Here is a 21812-nt window from a genome sequence, read left to right as displayed (position 1 = left end):
GGTGTGACGAGTGTTCGAAAGTCGACTTCACAGCTGGATGCCTAATATGGGACAAGGGTGCATGGTTGAGTGTGTTTTATGCCCATTTCTATACCAGATACACATCTAATAATTTCTTGTCAGAGTCGAGCAGCAGGATTGCCCATATATTGTCTAATCCCTCTTTCCAAAGAAAGACTACTATAATAACAGATGACTTATAGAGAAAATATAGTATAATCCGGATTACAGGACGATACCGAAGCTTTTGAAATTATTCAAAATTTAAATGAAGAGATTTTGACCTTAATTTTTGTGAAGAGTATGAACTTGATAATAGTGAATCAAAATGTGATGATGTTTTGTTAAATGGGCAAAGTTAGAAACAATTTAAAAATATACTACAGTGTGATGAAGTCGCAGTTATTTAGGTCTATGTTATACATACAGGGTGCTAAATTTAAGTATGCGAAACGGTCACATCTGGGAAACTATAAATGGTAAAAGTTAGAAACACACATCTTATTGACGAATATGATCAAAAAATACTTTAAAAATATGTTCGTTATTGTATCATTGCTAATTCGAAAGCCATCGGAATATTCCTAATTTCCAAACGACATATTTTTGATTTCCAAATTTAGCCTCATTGCCCCAATTTAACTAATCTCGTATGTTTTACGATTCCGAGATCCACATGGTTGAGCTCCAGAAATGGTCACCATGCATATCTCAGTGATCCTTGGTTAAATTGAATGCTTTTCCAACAATAATTTTCAATAATACACTGATAACTAGTGACGAATTTTCTGGCTGACATAATAGTGGTATAATTTTGCATTCCTCCAATTCGGAGCTCAAATTGCCGTCATAATTTTATGCCTATTTGCTTTCCAGTATGATAAACATTCGATCGTTTCCCAGTAAATAAAGAGCTATCAGTAAGTTTTGGCGTTAAACTGTTAATGGTATTGTAGTGGGTACATAACTCTAATCTTTACAACGCTCCATGCTTAATGAATTGATTCTTTATGACTATATTTGGATGAGGTCAAAATATCAGGCCAGTGTTGTTTTTATCATGAATTAATAGCTCGATCGATCATAGAATGTGATACTAAACGTGACTCCTTCCTTAACTGAAAATAAATCCCCCTGCTAAACGGATCATTTACGTTAGAGAAATATTCATTTTTTTCTAAGTATTATACATTAATTATCCATATATGTATGTGCATCAATCAATCAAGTAATATTATACAGCACCATTTCCTTGTCGGTATTTAATAAAATTTCAAGAATAAAGTCGGAACAATCGGTATTAAAATGGCCGACTGGCCGCCTATTAAGTAATAAAATCTCGTACGAGTCGAGATGGAGTCATTTATCAGTCAGGTTGTTAAAGCTTCTTGTCGCTTGTAAAAAGGTTAAACCAGTTTAAAATGATCTAATTAAGTAAATACATATAAAATTAAATTTGCCATGGTTCGGACGAATTAGGCATAGCTTAAGGTTGTTAGCGACTAGTTAGGAAAACCTCAGGTTACCAAATAAGGCGAACAATTTATTCTCCTTTTGTTTTTCAGCTTTTTCATTTGTGTGTTATCTGCCACTCACTACGTTTACCGACCATATGTTTATATACATTATTATTTTCAGTAGGTCCACTCTTCGGAGCCAGTTTCGGTACTAACGGGGCCTACAGCTTCTCAGTTCCTGGTCTACCCCCAGCGGCACACGCGCTCGCCAAATCCGGATTTCTTTTCGACCATGGTAAGCACATTTTAATTAAAGAAATTACTTCCGAAAGCGACTTTTAACCGTCAAATAAATGTCACGTGCGATGGAATGGCCTATACTGAATCTCTTTGAACGATGCTTTTGATCGTTGAATCACGTCTAAAGGGGGCCGATGGTGTGAATGCGTCCCCTTCTCCGATATGCAGCAAAAACTCTGATACCAACATAATTAAACTACAAGCAGTGTAATTTAACTTAATTAAATTCCCTTTTTTGACGGACTCTTGGTGTCAGCCTAAGCGTTAAACAGTTCTGAATATCTGGAAAAAAAATCAAAGGCGTATCAACAAATTGGGGAAAGTTTTAATTGGTCTAAATCATTAAAGGGGCTACAGGTATTTAAAAATCACCGTATGGTAATGTTTAAGATAATTTTTAGTAAAATAAATGTAACTTCTATGCAGATATTGAGATTCCGATTTAAAGACGGAAGCCCTTTCTTTGGGACGACGCTGGAGAAAGGAATAAGCTCCGGTAAAAGGGAGGCGATACAAACTTTTTACTTTTTTCCACCCGTTGAACATTAAAACGCGGCATTTAATTTCATCAGAGATCTAAGAAGAGATTTTGGATCATAAAAAGAACAGAAGAAACACTGAGTTTGTTCCACTATGTCCTCTGCCAGGGGTGTTTTCGCACTGTTTTGGCTTACTTTCAGCACCTTACGTTCCGTTAAAAAATACCTATTACACTTTTTCGTGAATTACGCCGGGTAAGTTGGAGCAATGTGATTTAAACGTGTAGTGATTTTAAATAAATCTCGATGCTTTATCCTGCAGTTTTTGAGATTTTTGGTTTAAATTTGGACTATGAGTTATATTTGTCGATCTTCTGAGATTTTTTCTGGGAACAGGAATCAATTTTGGGACCTAAAGCCAGGATAAAATCACTACAGATTTTATAATTGTTAACATCTACAGGGCGATACACAATTTTACATCTTCGTAATGGAAATTTGATGCTCCTTTTCAATGGATATGCAAAACTGCGAAGTGCTATTTATTTAAAATAATGAAGGTGATGTTACTTCTGGTTAAATCGAAATAAAATGACACATAAAAAATCGAATTTTCATTTTAAATATAGTGCAAATAATAAGGGGGTGGAGACATCTTTCAAAGGTACCCCGCATGCCACTAAACACAATAGGTAAAAAAATTCAAATGTAATAATTTATCTTAACGACAAAGACGAAACTTTTACCATGATTTTAATTACATCAAATTTCTTGAACTTTTCATTCTTAAAAGTCGTTTTCTTCTAAGGATTCCGCTAAAGTGGTCATTGCAAAGACTGCCAGACTTTTTACTTTCTGGGGGTTTAAACGTTCGAGCAGATGGACATGAAGCGCGCTTATCGCCCCTGTTAGCACCCTTTGAAAGCAAAAAAAAAGTGGCCAATTTCGCGATAAAGATAATGGGTTTATTTTGGTCCGGGTTACGGTTATAAGATGGCGTGAAGAAAAATATTTATCATTTTAATTACGCTCTGAGGACATTTACTTCTTTGGGTGATAAAACGTCTTCGTCAGATACATTTTCAAATTGGTCTGGAGAACTTGCATCGGCAAGTAATTCGAGTAAAACCTAAATAGGAATTCCAGTTGGTTGCAGTTTAATAAAATTTTGCAACTTTGAGCAGATTGCGCATTTTTCCTCGATTTTCCGAATTCAGCGTCGCGGCGCTGGCGTCTCGGCGAATGTCTTTCAAGCTCCGCCTGGCGCCGCCTTCCACATCCCAAATAGAACAACTTCCATTCTTATTTCCTACTCTGCCTTTTTCAACTAGCAACCCCTAGGCAAACATAAGAGGACTGAACATTATTTGCCTTTTGTTCTATGAAAACGTATTTCTAATATAGTACGTGCTTAGATATCGAACGGTAATATTAAAAGTGCCTGAATAAGTTAATTTCCATCAAATGTCGTTCACCATTTGTGCAGATAGCGATGAGAATATGCAAGACAATATCCATTTCTTTTTATCCCCATATGAGATCAGCGATATGAGCCGGACGTGTATAAAAAGCCGTTTTATTGCGGGAGTTTCGAGGACCAACATGCCATTTTCTGTTCCTCCAATAAATGCGTAGGTAATTGCAGAGCCGTAGCCGCTCCAAACACGATTTGTGACAATGGATAAAGTAGCGAAACGCTCGGAATGTGATTGAGCGAAATGCCGCTATAAAAAGCCAACGCATTGCGGAAAATTTCCTGCTATTTTTGCAATTTGACAGAAGTGTTGAAAAGTCATGTCTCAACTTCCAAACATCGAGTAGAATTTACCCAAACTCGAAGAGGTGTCAGACGGAAAATGTGGCAGCAAAAACTTAAGTGTTTTTGCTATGGACCGTAACATTTATCCCATTCCAATCTCAATTACATTATAAGCCCCAAGCTAGAGGCGTCATAGGTCAGTGCCAGACTACACGCACAGTGAGTGACGTAAAGACATTAGTTTGAGAGAAATGGGGAATGTAACAGCCTAAATGTTTATTTAACGTTCGTCACTAACCGCTCGCTTGACGCTTGTTCCCTACGAGTTAACATGGTCCCCTAAAAGTCCGACACAACGTGATGTCATTACCATGGGCGGCACCAGATAATATCCCCATAGATAGCCCCATCGAGAGAGGGGAAGTTGTTTGTTGCATGCGATGCCCAGTACGTATAGAGGATAGATGAAAAAAAATTTCCCCGTCTATGGGCTCCCCTACTGATCGCTGTTAGGACACAACGCTAAGTGCTAATAGGCCCTACTGAACCAAATCTCAGCACCCCACATGATTACCTTACCTAATTACTTTTAACTCGACTCTGACTATCTCTCGAAATTGTTTCGAACAACCCTGCCAATTTCCTTACGAGCGGGGCTAATTCGAAAAGGCTTCGTATTCTTTCGATTAGAAAATAGGATTAACACCCTTATTTAGACTGTGACATGATTTTTTTTTCTTTTTTTCGAGGACAGCTCAGGTGGTTTAAAAGTTTTAATTTTTTAATCCGATTAGTTTTGTAGTTATACGCAGTGTCGTGATCTGGTGGTGGTAGGGTCGCACTATTCAGGTTTTCATAACCTGTTCTTTTTTCCACATACATCATTAATCACTATCAAAAAAGTTAATTAATTTTGTGGATCCCTATCGGACCGCAAACAAATTTCCTAACAAATAGGCAGTCGAATTAGCATAAAAAGTAGCAAGAGAGGTCGTAAGGGGACCGTAATAAGGCCCTCGATACCTTATTATGTCATAAAGGGCCCGGTAACTACCCTCTCTCAAGAAAGAGCCCATTACAAAGGATATGCAAAGAGCGGTGTTTGTTTATATCGCGATATCCTGAGAACAGCATGTGTACCCATATGTCAAGCTCCCTCGTTATCGGATCACTTTGCTCCAGATTACCGCGATCCCGGCAATCTAAACGACAGAGAGGGGTAGAGTCCTGGAAAATCTGGAAAAAAGGAGATGGAGAAAATATCTTTAGCCACGAACTGGCAGGAAAATTGCTTTGCACGAATATGTTCCCTTTCCGCTCTACCTTATATCCGTCGGATGCGCGGATTACTTATTCTCTAATATATTTAATCGAGATGAGGATACACCAAGCTGGGTTCCAGGAATTTACATGTTGGGGTGAACGAAATAAGGTTTACATCAAGCGGTTTAGAAAAGTACTTTGCATGTAGAGCAATTGCTTTTTTAATGGATTCGTGCTAGAGGGCAGAGCGATTACTCTAATATATGAAACTTAAGTCAAATTAAATAATTTTGGGATAGGCGATGGGAGATCATAGTGGATCCCCCAAAAATGTCTAAATAATACTCCCTTGGGAGACCGAAGAATGGTTAATTATATAAAATAATAGACCAACACTATGGCTGTTAAGCTTATAGAACGTGAGGGGTGACGTCATTTCGTTTAGTTTCGCCGCCATGGATTAGTGTCCCGTTTGTCACAAAAGGGTACCATCTATCCTCAATATTGTAAAAACGATGCAACATCCAGTTCTTCTAGATAATTGCTCTTAGAAAATCCTTGAAAATCTTGGATATATTTTTTGAGCTAAAATACGAAAACTTTATTCAAATGTGTTCCGGTATTAAAAGTCCCTAAATACAACATATTTCCCATAATTTTACAAAGTAAATAATACGAAGCCTAAACAAAAAAATCAAAGGAACGACAGAACAGAGAGTTATTTCTAAATGGCCCTAGATTTTTGGAAGTCTCTAAATATTCCGTTGCTAAGTAATGGATTAATATAGCGATTAGTTTATTGTAGACATATTTTCAAATATCCTTGAAAATAAATAAAAAATGTTGTTAGAGGGCAAGTGAGGTTGTTCGATGTCATGTGCGTTTAATAAGCGAAGTGTTAAATAAATTACGTATCCCATTATTTTCTCCTATTAAACTAATAGCATCAGTAAAATGAAAGCAGAGGAACGATCTTGACATTGTATCGAAATAGTAATTATTTTTCTGGTTTTTCTTAGAGGCTCGAGGTATCCTGGGTATGTGTATATATCAAGTGATAAAAAGATGTTTTATAGAAATATTTCCAGTTGATTAATGACTTAGTTGGCTCAAGTATCTGCGAAGACGGTTCATCAGAGCAAAAGAATAAAAATGGCTCGAATTCGGACCAGGTGTGATTAACCGGCCCGTTTGATGCCGGTCGTGCTAAACAATGTCGTCGCTTTGTCTCTCACGACTCACAACCAGATTCCGCGATGGCAAAAACACCTTGTATACCCTTTTTGCTTGTTGCCGAGACGAGGCCGTCTTAATCGGCTTTTCAGCTTCTGAAATTTGCCACTGATTCTTTAAAGACTTTCGAGATTAATAATCTTTTATACGGAGATTTCCAATAATCCTCCATTTATTCACTCCCTTCTTCAAAGCAGTGTGAATTTAATGAAGACGGACGTATCTTTTAGATCTTCATCTCTCTCGCTATTTAATGAGACACTTCTTCCAATTCTACGAATTTTATTTATGGTAAAAGTATGCCGCTCTCTTCCTTTTTGACTAAAGTTTGCTCTTTTTACGATTCATCACAATTTTGAACGATTCAGTTGCTTCTCTCGGTAATGGCATTTTTAGGCTTTACAGATGACAATATCTTAATAGTAACGATTTGAAAACACTCCCCAGGCACGTATTTTACCTTGTTTGGAGCATACGTTTGGCGCGATTTGGTTACGATTTATTGGTCGGACTAAAACCGTTATCAGATTCAATAGGAAACAAAGGAAAAAGCCTCAGAGGCCCCTCAGCAAAATTTAAATTTCTGTGAGTTTGTGCGGAAAAAGGAGATAGTTTAAATTTAAAACTACAAAGCGAGGGTTGAAGGAGAAAGAATGCGGCGATATTTTAAAGCTTTATCTCGATTGGAAGTATCAGACTTAAGCAAAAGGCCGCTCCACGATATATGTCGTGTGTTTATGGCGTGTCTGCACATATAAAGGGAAATGGGGTGCCTCTTTCTCTATATACGCACATATATGCACTTTTACTGTACATTTAACATCATTGCGGTGGAACTTACCCTCTTATATGCGATTTATCTATTCTCTTTATGGTACAACAAAAGGTGAGTCTACTAATTAAAAAGATAACTTTAGTTCGAAGCAAAAGCGTGCGATAATTCTACACTCCAAAAAAGAACCGAATACACCTCGACGAGCATTGAAATATGGTAATTATCCAGCAATGTTGTAGCTTTAACACGGCTGTTACTTTTATAACTTCTTCTACAGGAAGTAGCCATCTTGAATTCTTTTTATTACCCACTTTTAGACCACCTTTTCCCCATCGTTGTTACCCTTGGATATGTGTTTTACAACCAATTATGTTTGTCTGCCTTCAGAAGAAAATATACAGGGTGTCCCGAATCGCGGTAACAGAACTTCGTAATTCATGAAGTTCAAAAATAAGGCCGGTTTACTATATAAAATATATTCCGAAAATATGTTCACAGTTTGTGTTGATATGGTTTTATTTCATACCTTCTTCAGTTTTTGAAATTTTAGATTGAAATATTGAACATACATATATTACATTTATAATTTTCAAATCGTTGCTACTGTAGGATATTTCAGGGGTAGGTGTCCGTTTACGAACCTAAAACTTTTTGGCAGTACAACACTGAAGATTAGTTTATTACAATTTTAATTTTTCTTAAATTTCGAATGATTTTGATATGTTTTTGCATTTGAGTTTGTACCTGAAGCAAAAAATTTGGGATTGTAAGAGGAGACCTGATATCCTGACAAAATTTCTGAAGTTTGGAAAAAATTTTGTGCTGTTCTTTCCTCTTTAATTTCAACTTATTTCATGTTACATTATTAAAATTTCGAAGAAATTTCAGACAAACAAAAATACGTTCTCGAGTTTTCAATGTGGGTGCAAAATGTCCAAACGCTCCAAACGAGTATCACGAGTAGAATTTGGTGGTTTCACTTCCTGGTTAAAGAATTGGAAATTTTAAAATTTCTGCCCAAAAATCAAATTCAATGTTTCCAAATCAGAGTAACAAAAGTCAAAACTCTCTCACAAATGCCAAATCAAAAACAGAATTGCAAATTTTGCACTTTTACTTCATGGTTTAGATAGATAATAATTTCAAAATTTCAAACAAAAAAAAATTTAGAATTTGAATTATGGGAGAAAAACAAAAAAGATTTCTAATTGCAGCAAATAATTAAAATTTAATTTTTTGTGAGATTTATTTTAATCTTAAAAATTGATTTTACTGAGTTACTAATTACGCCACTTAGCCAAAATTTAATTATTTTTTAAATTTTCGCCATTGCAATTCGGGACATTCTATACATTAATCAAATTTAGATAATTTTATCAAAAAAATAATTTCCATAGAAATGGTATGTAATAAGCAAATCATTAGTCGATTTGTTAGTTTCAATGGAAACTATCTTCTAGATAAACCTGACAGTAGTTTAATCTATTGGGTCTTAAAAAGATAGAAAGGCTTTAACCTGTCTGCGACCTGAAGCCCTTTATCTTCTTCGAATTTAAGACGTTATCAATTACGAACTCTCCCGAAAAATTTGCATTTTCCTTAGAAGGTAATTGAATAATCACCTGTTAGAAATTCTCTTCTCAGATAAAAAGAGCCCGGGTGAAAAATACGGACTTAAGAATGCCTTTTGGTGTAATCTATGGCTCTGCAAAGGGGTCACCCAAACGTAATAACAGGGTAAGGCGCCCTTTTATAAGGGGAATTTGCTTACTAAAACATTGGCGTAGGTTCACTGGTAAAAGCGTAATCGGTACCTACATATTTTGAGAAATGTTTGTATTGAAGGGCCAATTGCAGTGCATTCCGACCCTGTCTAGTTATAGAGTTATTCCGCATCAATGGCCGAGTATTTCATATGCTTACCCGCAATGAAAACTCTTTGTACCGAATTGCCGGTTACTGTTTATAACGTAATTAATTTTAGAACCAACCAGCCATCACCGGCAAAAACCCTGAAAAGGTTTTATTGAAGTTGTTGTGAAAAGGAGCAGCCATTGTTTCATTAATTCCAACTGAAATTTTTATTAAAAGCGCATGCCCTAATTAAACGTACGAAGAAGTCGCCCACAACAAGTATTTAAGATAGAATATCGTCAATTTCTAATAAAAAAAACTTTACTCCTCCATATTAAAATTGACGTGTCCGAGGATTTTTGCGTCAGTTCTATATCAACCGAGAAAACAATTTTGTTTCGTTTTAGTTGACGCATTCTGTATATTGTATCGTATAAATCGCATGTATCTTTAAATTTTTAGCGAAAATCCATTCATTATCATTGTATACCGGGTGAAACCAAAAAACAGTGATTTTTCCCTAATTTTTTCCATTGTAAGCTCAATGCCGTTTCAGAGGGATTTAATTCAGTGGTGTATTAAGATTTTTTTTTGTAAAAAAGGCAATATGATTCCTTAATTTTCGCTTTGTTTTGATGCTTCCAAACTTATTACTAAAAAATCTTCAAACAGGAAGTACATGAAATATTTAAAATACTGTATCTAATATATTTTTTTGCGAGTTTCGAATATTTCAGTAAGTGGTCAGGAGTGTGAAGCTAATTTGCTATAATACAAATTAAGTAGGTTGTCCAATAACAAAAGCTAATTCCAAAGAACAATATACCATATTTTAGCAGTTAAAAGATTTATGATGATTAGGTTTAAACGGGGAATATTCGGAATACAAAATATTGGCTGTAGAAGTGACAAAGTAAAGAATTAGCCTTCAGCCAGTTCCGTCATTGCATCAGAAATTTGGCAGTAGTTTTATGAAATAATTAAATTCTTAACAAGATTAAGAAGGTATAGAGATGTAGAAGATTGAGAGTTTTGAGTTCAAAGATATAATTAAAGCAAAATTAATGAAAACGTTGCCAGCAACCGAACTAATTTAAACAGGTTGATGTTCCTGGCCGATTATAGTCGACTGCCGCTTTTTGGATATAATTTTCGTCGAAAAGGCCCTTTAGACGTTTTTAAAGAGGGCTCGAGGTGACAACGACTTCTACCCCCGGACTTAAATTTAATCAGACTCCGAATGAGCTAAGTTTTCATTTATTTTTATACTTTGCGACTCCCCTGTCCTTCTCCTCCTTGATTTGTAACTTTTTTATTTCGTGTTTATTGCGTTCATTTAGGCACTTTAAACTTCAATTATAAGGAATATTGTTCCCTAAATAATCTCATTAGGGCACTCAACTTCGCCCATCTTTTGAATCGTGTAATTTTATCTTCTCTTGGTGTTCTTTTTGTAGGTTCTTAAAACATTTGATTTTACTCTTTCGTAAGTTTCATATCAGATTTATCAGAAAATATTTAGAAAAGGATGTAAATTCTTAACGTTCAATGTCATTATTCAAAGTTTAAATCTCCTTTTTTGTGATAAAGTGATTTGAAAATCCCCTCAGTGAGCTCCCCAGGCAAATAAAAATCCTTACAAACGATATCGCGGGAATGCAATATTTATGTTCTGGATTCCTTCTCAGTTTCACTCATTTCGGCTACGAGGTTTTGTAAATTTATGTCTCCAAATATTAAGTTTGTGGCGGTGACAGGCCTAGATGGAGGTATAAGGCCTGTCTACCGCCTGCTCGGCTTAACCCAGCAACTCGCTATAACTTCCCCAAATAAATGTCAATGCTTAAAGGGAGTTATTATTGTGTTTTTACGATTCTTTTTCGTTGATTTTTAATCACTGTTTTCCACATTTCAGTGCGATTCCATAAAAATTTTTGTATCTACATCTTACAGCTTATTCAGCAAATAAGTTGCTTGTCTACTATTACAGAGACTGGACAAAATCAAACATACAAGCAAGCTGGAATTATGTGGTGTAATGGAATAAGACCTGTGTGGAACCTTAAGAGTACGACCTCCTATTGGGTACTGTAAATGGTGAAGCAAACTTCAGTTACTTAGATGAGAAAAAAACAGCACCAATTACAAGCAAAATTTAAACGACGAGTTAGGCGACTTAGACGATCAGTTAGTTTAGAAAAAGACCGATCAAAAACGAAAATTTACGTAGTCAGTACTTCCACTTCATGTATAGGTACAAAGAACTTGTTCATATGATTTGTAAGGGAACATTCAAAAACGATGATGATGATCTTTACCGCATAGTGTAAGATATTTTTCGATACCAGTACAAAGACAAGTCTGAGTACTTTTCTAAACGACTTTATACAAGGAGTTGCCACAATTCCACAAAATTTACACTGAATTTTGCTGAGGATACAACTTAGATCAATCATGCTAAATCCTGACGTAAACATGATGTATGGGGGTATACAACCCGCTGAAAACGGACGATCAGAAAATATTTTGACGGTACAACTCCGAAGGTCCTGCAGATATTTAAGAGCTTAACACCGTTATCTACGGAACTTCAATCGCTCCATTTCAAGCTAGAAAAAATACCTTTGTACCTCCGAGATTATAAAACAACTATTCTATATGGATGATTTATTGTTTATTGTAAATTCGATAAATGAAGCTTTAACTATTTACGATGAACTATTACCAAGACGTATGCGCACGTATGCAAAGAGCGATATCAAAAATGTTTGATCCTCTAGGTTTGATAGGCTCAGTGACCGTGACAACGAAACTGCTCATCCACACCTTATGGAAGTTGCAATTAGATGAAATCATGGCATATCACACGATCTCAAATAAATTTGTTTTGAATTTGTCTCTCAGTTAAAATGCTAGAACCAGATAGAAGTGAGATGACATGTTGTATTTCCTAAGACAGATTCAGTGACAGCTTCAGAAAATAGTACTTTTTATATAAAATAGTGGATTATCCTATGTGAACCACCCTTCACATATTTATATTTGCTCTATGACTACATTTGGAAATATCAAAGTTAGGTTGCTAAGAGCTACATTAAAAGTAGTGCCATTTAAAAAATTTAGTTAAAGTAAAAAAAGGCAATATTTAATAACGCAATATAAAAATATGTAATTACACGTCCACTAAAAACCTGAAAATTGTTGTGGTATATTATGAGAAACAGAGGGGAAGGAGAAGGAAGCAGTAAGAAAGACTTCTAATCATCGCTTAGTGTCTAGACGTAATTCTTGCTAGCTAGATAGCATAACGACTCTTTTTCTCATCGAATATATTAATTTAGCAAGAAGAAAATGTCTAATTTGAGTTTTTATTTAAAATAAATGAGCTGAAAAGTAAACAGTTCTCGTATGCATTTTCCTGCACAAAACAATCATATATGGCATAAACGGGCGGATATAAATGACTGATATATAGTTCGTCCAAAAAAAAAAAAACTTGATACTTTTCAGGACGCTTTTACCCCTATCTGAAAGCTCTATTTGTTACCGAAGTTCATTTAGTTTAAACCTGTACGTACAAACTGTTATCACACGCGAATTTAAAGACGTGATCACCGCGCATGCGCATTTTGGCAAATTTCGGGTTCAGCACTTTTTTATACGTTTTAGCTCATATGTATAGGTATTTGATTTTCTACAACCTATGAGCGACCACTTAATTACTTACTTAGTTACTTGATTAAGAAATTTAATAAGTTTTTGTATGACATCCTGATAAATTGACCTACTGCGTAAATCGGATTTCAGCAGGATGATTGCCTACATAAAATGCAAACATAATCATAAATGCGTTCTACAAGCCATAACATTTGTAAAAATGGACCTTTTATTTCGCAGATAAGTTATTGCGGGCAGGGTATTTATCATCGAGTAAGAATGCGACTTATTACGCGGGGTTGCTGGCAGGGGTGGACCCCATTATGTCAATCAATATGTCAAGTGGTATAAACGTATAAAAAATATTTCTGCAAATTCTGAATGTTGTCATAACAATGCAGGAAATTTATTGCATCGCGAATGGAATTTTGGGTGTGGAAACAGATAACTGAGAGGCAAATTGAAAAAGCTCAAAGAAAGATTCTCCATTTGGGAAAAATACGGTTTCCGCGTAATCCTCGCCACAGGTGTGACTTCCGTAGGTAAATCTCCATTTTAGATTGCCCCGACGTTTTCGCTTGTAACACGATGTCGAATTATTTCTTCCTTTATTCTTTTCTTACTTTATTTGCCATTGTAATCAGCGGGTTGAATATATTTCGCGGATTCTGATACTGAGGAATCTTATGAAATATTTATGCGATCGCAGAATTAGCGATTCAAATTAATTCTGCCGACTGAGTGAGTGCCACTGCATTTTGACGTTCAATTGATCAAGGGTTGGATTCTCAAGAGGGTGCTAGTACGCAGAAAACAGTTTGAAATATTTCCTGAGCACTAAATGGATAATTGAAACGCTCTGCACATTTCACAAAAAAATTTTGTTAACCCATATTTTTTTCGTATTTTGGCTTTTTAGTAATTCTTAATCTTGGAATGCTGAAGGTTTTGATCTGCCAAAGACTTAACAACGTGAAATGTTGCCCAATGGGTACATTTTGCACACTACACATCAAAGTTTTTTTAGCATATTTATACAAAACTGAGAGAAAGCACAAATTATAAATTCCTATATTTTTCAATCTTCACTTGAATGATTAAAAGATCGTACTTTCCTCTAATTTTCTTGCGCTACGTGAGACCATTAACGTTCATGTAAAGCAATTTGCAAACTTCTCAATTAAATATGTATGAGTGGTAAAATCAGGAATTCCTATTTAATTGACTCTTGGTACTAGATGACTCATGATCCATTGGAAACATCTCTAAATGGTATAATTTCTACATGAATGAACATTCATTTTTAATTTGAGTTTTGTAACATACCTTCAAAAATGCTATATGTATTGTAAGCAATAGCTTCGTTCCAACAGTGTAAAAAACCATTGCGCATCCTCAAAAACATTCAGAAAAATGTGCAAAAACCCCAATCAGTACATTGCGCATACATTTTATTGTTTTCGACAATCCGGAATCAATGTACCTTTAATGTTGGAACAGACCTATTACAATCAACCTGGCATTTCTCCATGCTACCCTGAAATGGAATATATCTCCATGTCTTTTATTATTTACATTGATGGTAAAGAATTTAGGATCAAAGTAATTAATAGTGAAATCTATAGGAAAAAACTCACAATTACAAATTTTAATATATTGTGAAACATTACTATTACAAGTTATAATTTTTCAAAATATGGCGAGATTATTTGTAATACTTCTATAGTGTTGTTAAATGGCACTGTGTGTTAGTAGGTGCACACCTCTGAATGATAACTTTGTTTAAGGTTTAAGGGAGTTCTCAAAACGTGGTAATTTGTTAACACTTGCGTGATATCTTTGAGTCGTTCCAAAATGTTCTGTAAGAAGATAGGTAATAAATTTATTAGAGCAGTAAAAAATGTCATCAAAGCACAATAGACCGAGCTGGCTCGGCCACAATAAGCGTTCCGACGAGTCCCGGCCCCCTTTTTAAAGCACTTGTTATCTAACTTTCATCAATCACCACAAATTTTAATATCGCCGCTACATATTACCAGTATATTCCACACAATACCTACCACTGACAACCTGACGTTTTTTACTATCATATTTTATGATATTTTTTGGTCATTTAGGCCATGTTGGGGGTTTATTGATAGTCTGCGAGTATCATTATTAGGGTGTTTCTCGCTCATAGTTTCCTCACTTGATCCATTAATTTTACCACAACAACATATTGGAAAGCTTCAGTTCAGTTAAAGGTGTCGTTGAGCAGCTTTACCGCGTTATAAGAACGTTAAAAAGACGTGTCCATTAAAACGTTGTGGATGTCACAGAGACGACAATGGACAAGAACGTTGCATAGCACACGTCATAATCAGGTGCGGCTCCTCAAACTGAAATAAGCCACAAAACAAATAAACAGTGAACGTCGGACTCAGGTGCGTTCGATCGCAGGGGTGCGGCAACATTGGGCCCGCCCCGTTTACTTCTCGCCGCCTTTCCCCTACCAGCCTTCGCTTTCCTTTTAAAAACTAGCACAAATGTATATCTAAATCATGTTCTACAAAGTGGAGTAATATATCGGAGTTTGGACTTTATGGGGACGTTAAAAAGACATCCTAAGTGGGGTTATTCTCAACTTTATGAATGGAGACAGGAATTAAGGGATAGGCTCGTAAGGCATTTTTGCTCCTGAGTGACGCATGTTGCTTTATCCTATTTTTCCAAGTTTCTTGGCTTTGAACTTTCGTATCTAAAGTCGATTTTTAATTGTTCACACTTTGGCAGCGGATATCTGATTTTACGAGCCAAATGGGGTCAAAATATACATCACGTTAACAGCCTATAAGCCAACGCCAATCAGGCTTTAATAACTCTTTTAGTTTTCGAAATATTAGCTAATTATGATGATAGTGGCTTAAAATTGAGATGCTTTAATTTGCAGTTTTAAGACTCGGGAGCCGCAAATGAGATACCCAATGTCAATATAGTATACGAGTCGACCAATTCAAAATTTCGATTAGATTTTTTTAATTACAGCTTGCACATTATCAATTCCGTACACTTCTGATTTTTCGGATGTTGAAATGAAAATTTAACTAAATTTGTAACTTACTTAGAGTCAATATGTCAGATTGCAATCAGTGACTTAGAACATTTCCTTCAGATCTAATTATTGCCAGAACGTGCAGGTTTGAGAAATAAAACATTTTTCTATAAAATCTTGCATATCAATCGTATACGCCTTCTGATTTCTTAAATATCAGAATTTCGCTAAATGCGTAACACACCTGAAGTTCATATATTAGACACATCATTTTGATTATTCAGACATGAGGAATTTTAAATATTTTTTGTTATAAAGTTTACATGACTGTACGCTACGGTATATCTTCTGTTTGCCATTTTTCAAACTTTGATCATCGATGCTTCGAGAATTTGTAGGCGTATAGGGTTAAAAAATACATCATATTCATTGTCTTGGTAAACTTCATAATCGCGGAACGAATTTCTCTTTTAATTTCCGGGATACTGGGTTACTTTGATACTGAGTTTAATCATTTTGAAAGTCCATTAAAATAAAATCTCTCATCATACGTTTTCAAGAGTCAAGACCACAAGTTGTATTCAGGGTCAATAGGATCTAAAGCAATTTATGTCAAAGACGAAAAAATTGCCCCGAGAGTTTCTAAATTCTTCACTTTAGTTTTAGTCAATGTCGAGCATTTATTAAATTTCTAAATTTTCCTGACAGGTTATAGATATCTCGAGAACCTGTAATTCTTTTAGCCTAAAAAAATACCTCAAATTCTGCTCCTTTTTTACCATCAGCTGCCCCTACCCCACACTAAAATTTCCGAAAACATTCTTGCTTCACCTTCATTACCTTCCTTCCATCTGAGCCCGAAAGAGAAAACGTAGCTGGTAACTAGTAAACTACAACACCTATAACCATTAATAGGCCAATCAACTATTAGAAAAGGCATCGGAACGCAATTTCTCAATTGAGACAACAATTATTCAAAGCTTGTAAACCCGGCTTTATGGTAATGAGGTTCATGGCATTCATATAAACATCGCGACAGTCCTTTGTAGCCGTAGGAGTAAAAGCCATTCTGGAGGTTTTGAATTTCCTCATCATAAACAACGACGTGTGCCTATAAAGTCTGGTTTAACTACCCTGTATGGCCGGACAACTTTATAGGCAGATATATTAGTGGCTAAATCGCCGAAAAACCATAAGGTCTTGACCATAAACGTGAAAATGTCAATCACTCATAGTTATTGTTATGGTAAACAAATGTATTTGATAAGATATATGTTTGCTTTTACTTGCGCTTGTGCAAGTAAAAATGATTAAATTTCTCCATTGGACTGTTAGTTTGTTTATCTTTATATGATTTGACTTTATTTTGCTCTAATTCAGTTGGATCTCGCTTTCCATTTTCCCATTGGATTTTTCGGAATAGGACAGCATCCAGCATCTATTTTCAGTCGATTTTTCTTCGAGCATTTTATAGGCTTCTTGAATATTTTACACAGATTCAACTTCAACATACAAGACATTTACAGCAACTGACGGTAAATCCAAACAATAAGAAGAATTAAAGGCAAATATCAACAATGAAAGGGATATTTTAAGGGTCTAAATGTTTTTGCTTTTGTGGTGAATAAAGTAGTAAGTTGCGCCCTGTTTAGTTTAGACGTCGATCCTATTTAAGTTTACCGTCAAAGTAGTTTAGGATTCGGTAACCGCAATAATTGATTTGACACCGGTGCACTACCAAAATGCGGTCTAATTCCCTGTTAAAACATGAAAACCGGAGCCGAATCTGCCGCAAGTGTTGGGCGTATTAAACAAGCCAGCAACGTGTGTCTGGTCAATTAAATTTAGACGTAGGCCAGGGAGGGAGCGAACCTACGTGTATATATATCATGGTACGCCTGCACCCTCGTAGAAGCGAAAATGGCAGCTAATTGTCACTTTTTAAATTTGCCGTAGATCCGAAAACAATCCAGATTATTCACGGTTGTCCTTCTGGTAATCCCATCCAAGCCAGGGCGCGGTTTCAAAGGATTTGCGCGGTATAATTGGTTCAGCTGTGCCCGAAAATCCAGACTTATCAATAACTCGTCAGTGCAGAAAACCAACTGATTCCTTTTTCCATTAGGACGTCGTAATATATGAGGGGCGCAGTGCTGCTTAGCGGAAAGGAGATAGATATATTGAGCCTAACTAACACTAATACTTCACTCAAGTTTAATGTGATATTTCAACGTTCTTATTTTACAGAGAAAAATGAACGCTCTTGACCAAAGTCCATGTCAGGTATCGGGCGTAGTCAAATTTAAATTTAGGACGGATAAAACCTTATGTTAGACGTTCATCAATTACTTAAATACTTATTTACTTAAACGCGAACTATGCGATTATCTAAATTAAAATATCTACTGTCTATAGCGTATTCAGAAAGCTTATTAAAATAATAAATTTACTACTTCATATCTCAAATCAATATGCTACTCTTTAATCAGTTACGTAGCATGTTCCTTTTAAAGCATCACTATCTTAGAAATCCTGAATTCCTTGCCAATACCGCCTGACCTGAATACATGTACGTATATTTTCCAATAATCGTCTAGAACTCTGCTGATTTTCCTCTTATGAAAACAATATTTTTATCGGGTATTCGTGATATTTGAAACCATGTCCTACACTTTTAATCAGTGGTGTAACATATCTTTGTAAAAATCCTTGGTTTTTAGTTACGTTCAAATACGTCGTCAATATTTTCAAACAAGTATATCCCTTTTACGCGTTGTTGGTGTTTAGTTTATCAAAATGACAATTTTCCTGTATACATCTCATCTATACATCAACCTCCTATTCCATATTTAATCAGTGGCGTAGCATGTCTCTTTCTAAGCATACAAATCTCAGAAATCTCTATTTTCATTGACCTCCAAATATTTACGTACTGAACATTCTCAAATAGTATGTACAATAGATGCGCTACTCCTTAGAAGCTTATCAAAATACCTTTTTATACACCGGACACCTCAATAAACTAATGCCATAAGTTTCAATCGGTAGCATCGCATGGCTCTTTGAACACAGGGAGGAATATAAAAAAATCAAAAATCTACGGTCAATGGTGCATAACAAAAATATTTTAAAAGAATGAAAAAAATTATTTTATCTCTTATAGCGTGCTTTGAAATTTTAACTTTAAGAACATCTTATTGTACCATAAAATAGTCTTTTTTAACAAAAGAAAAACTATAAATAAGTATATAACATTGACTTATCTTTGACACAGTGTGTATCAGTCTTGTAGATTTTTACTTCTAAATTACTTAACTTTTCGAGGCGGCAAGAAATTAAGAAGGCGTGAAAAAGGTGAAGGGCTCATTTATTTTGAGGGCTCCTTTTCGCACACTTTTAACATTGCTCTTATCGGAACGACTCTGTATTTCTTCTTTAATCCATTTTAGGGTTGAATAGATTACGCTAATTTTTAATTTAATATGGTTTCTTAAGTTGACAAAATATTTCTTGTAATTTCGGGGTGCAAAGGAACGCCGACACACGGTTCGAATATCGCGTTAGGGGATTCGAGCGCAAAAGGGGAAATGAGACAGACAGCCACGGGCCGAAGGTATGAGTTTTCCGATCGTGAGCCACTCTGGCAGAAAAATGGAAAGCCAAATCCGGTTATCGTAGCAATTTCCACTCGGCTCCTTGTTGAATTCGTTTGGCATTTTTCGTCTTCTTTTTGCCATCAAAAAAAAAAACGAAAATTTTTATCCCTCAGTGGGCGAAATATGAGGTAATATTCGCAAAAATAATGAGCACATAGCAGGTCCATTTTAAGCAGTTATAACTGATGTAATTGTGGCGGAAAGTTGCCGCACAAACAAATTGGGCCCCATTGTCGGCCCGGGGTAAGCGAATTTAATCTCGTGACATCTCTAACAAAGCAATACAATAAATTAGCGATATAAAACAATATGAAAACGAGTCGGAATGCGCCAGTCTTCGCATTCCTTTCTGTTTGTGCTTTTCTCTCTGCTGCATCCCGCTCTGCCATTGGTTGGCTTTTTGTTAAAAGCTCACCGACTGCACTATTGTACTCTTTTTAAAGCCCGGCATTAACAGAAATCGCCATTATTTAAACAACTTCCAACTTCATGTATAAAAATCCCCCGAAATAAAACTATCCCAACGGTCACGCCCGGCTGCTTTGTGCATGATTGACAGGGCAAATTCCTCAGACGGATCAGTCCGTCAAAAATACGATATATCCTAGTTGACATTCAAATTTTCCCAGCTTTGAATAAGCCTGGTGTATAATAAAACGCCTTTATAAAGGGCAAGAAAGAACCGGCATGCATACGCCTTTTCGTGTTAACCTTTTTGGTATAATACTGTCACAGCGATAGTCCTTTCACTTCCTCCATGGTTTTTGGCATTATTGGATTTTCCTTTTGACGGTTATTTGAAAATATACTTAATACATCATTTGATGTGCGATCTCAACAACCTCAAAGGTTGAATTGATTATCAGAACTGAGCATTTAACAAAGCTCGTGTTGCTTTATGGTGTTCCGAGATGAGAACATGAAAATTTCAATATCTTCATGTACAAGTTCTAACGTATGCAAGGAAGATTTTGGGACCATTGTTAACAAATTTATTTCAAAACTAGACAGACATCTTAATCATGCATGAATATATAATAAATTCATAAACCTAACTTGCATGATTGATAAAGCTCCATTATCTTCGATGGCCTGCAGTTCCGTTCTAACTTGCCTCATAAGTTTTATATATTATATATAATGTCAATTTCATTGATGTTTGGGGAGATTTTACGACGCACTTGTTCTTCGACGTGATCATCCAAATCCTGGTCATATAGTATATACCTTATGACTCAGTAAATTCCAAAAATTCTCGATGGGTCTTGCCTGAGGCACGTTTGAGAGTTTAAATTTTTGTTGTGCATACGAAACTGTCTACTGTTTCAATCAGACTCTTGTGACTTTGGTATAATGACAAGAAGCCAAGTCCTGCCAAAACATAATTTCGTCATTGGCATGCTGCTGGTCGATGAAGTCAACTGATTTTGGCATGCAATATCTTGCAATTACAGTAAAATCACAAACGACTAGGTTTTATTTAGTCTCAGAGTATATGACCAGAGATGAGAATCTGACTCCAAAGAACTGCTACGTCACAGGATCTACCAAAAGATCAATGAAGATGAAGTCTTCATCTAAATGCTATTACTTAACAAAGCATTTTGGGCATATAGTTTAAATTAGAAGTTGGTGTTATTTTTGAGAGAGACGCTGTTAACGTTTGTGCATTGAAACCCGAAGCACCCTGTGTACTAAACTAAATAAAAATTTACCGGAATTACAAATTACCCATTCTGAAATACTCGTTTATTTGTATTTGCATTTTAGTTTTATGTGTGACGAGTTATTTCATTTGTGAATTAATTAATGCCAATGGCGGTACTTAGTATTTATACAATAGATCATTAAAAAATGTATATAAAAGTTTCTAGTTATTTTGCAACGTAAATAAATAATTACTAGCTTGAATGCTTTGAAATTGAAAATTATCACGGATAAAAGACCACTTGACAACGTTATTACAGCGCGTGCGCCTTAAGAGAGTTTCCGATTTAATTAACTAGTAAAGTTTCACGCGTTTAAATCTTCATAAACTCTACACAGAGTGTAACATAAGTAGGGGTTTTCCTTTTAACACGACATAAACCTCAATAAACTAAGCAATATTTTTATGTGACATTTCTTCAAAATCTCAAAAACAACCGAAATATGCGCATGTGAAAATTTTAATAAGTACCATATCTTTAGCTACTACTTACTCCGGGACTGGCTCCAAAAGGTATTCGAAATTGCCTCCAATGGTTTCATTTGCACAAATCGTCGTTCGCCTTACCCACGATTCTGTGCATATTGTTAAAAGAGATGGTTTTCCTCTAATATCAACAACATATCCACCAATTCGTGAT

At 35.6% G+C, this 21812-nt stretch overlaps 1 protein-coding gene across 2 annotated transcripts in view; it reads left to right on the top strand.

Moving 5' to 3' along the window:
• Positions 1 to 21812, top strand: part of LOC136409458 (E3 ubiquitin-protein ligase RNF220-like) — a 48088-nt gene that overhangs the window by 14893 nt on the left and 11383 nt on the right. The window contains exon 6 of one of the 2 annotated variants that reach the window (XM_066390955.1): positions 1642 to 1752. In XM_066390955.1, coding sequence (XP_066247052.1) covers positions 1642 to 1752 — 111 coding nt within the window. Of the gene's footprint in view, positions 1 to 1638; positions 1753 to 21812 lie in introns of both variants that reach the window. The other variant, XM_066390954.1, reaches the window with a different exon arrangement.

The sequence above is a fragment of the Euwallacea similis genome, chromosome 6 (assembly GCF_039881205.1).
Source record: "Euwallacea similis isolate ESF13 chromosome 6, ESF131.1, whole genome shotgun sequence".
In the NCBI taxonomy this organism is placed as follows: Eukaryota; Metazoa; Arthropoda; class Insecta; order Coleoptera; family Curculionidae; genus Euwallacea; species Euwallacea similis.
The sequence above is the reverse complement of the archived record's forward strand: the minus strand, read 5'-3'. Positions and strand labels throughout refer to the sequence as shown.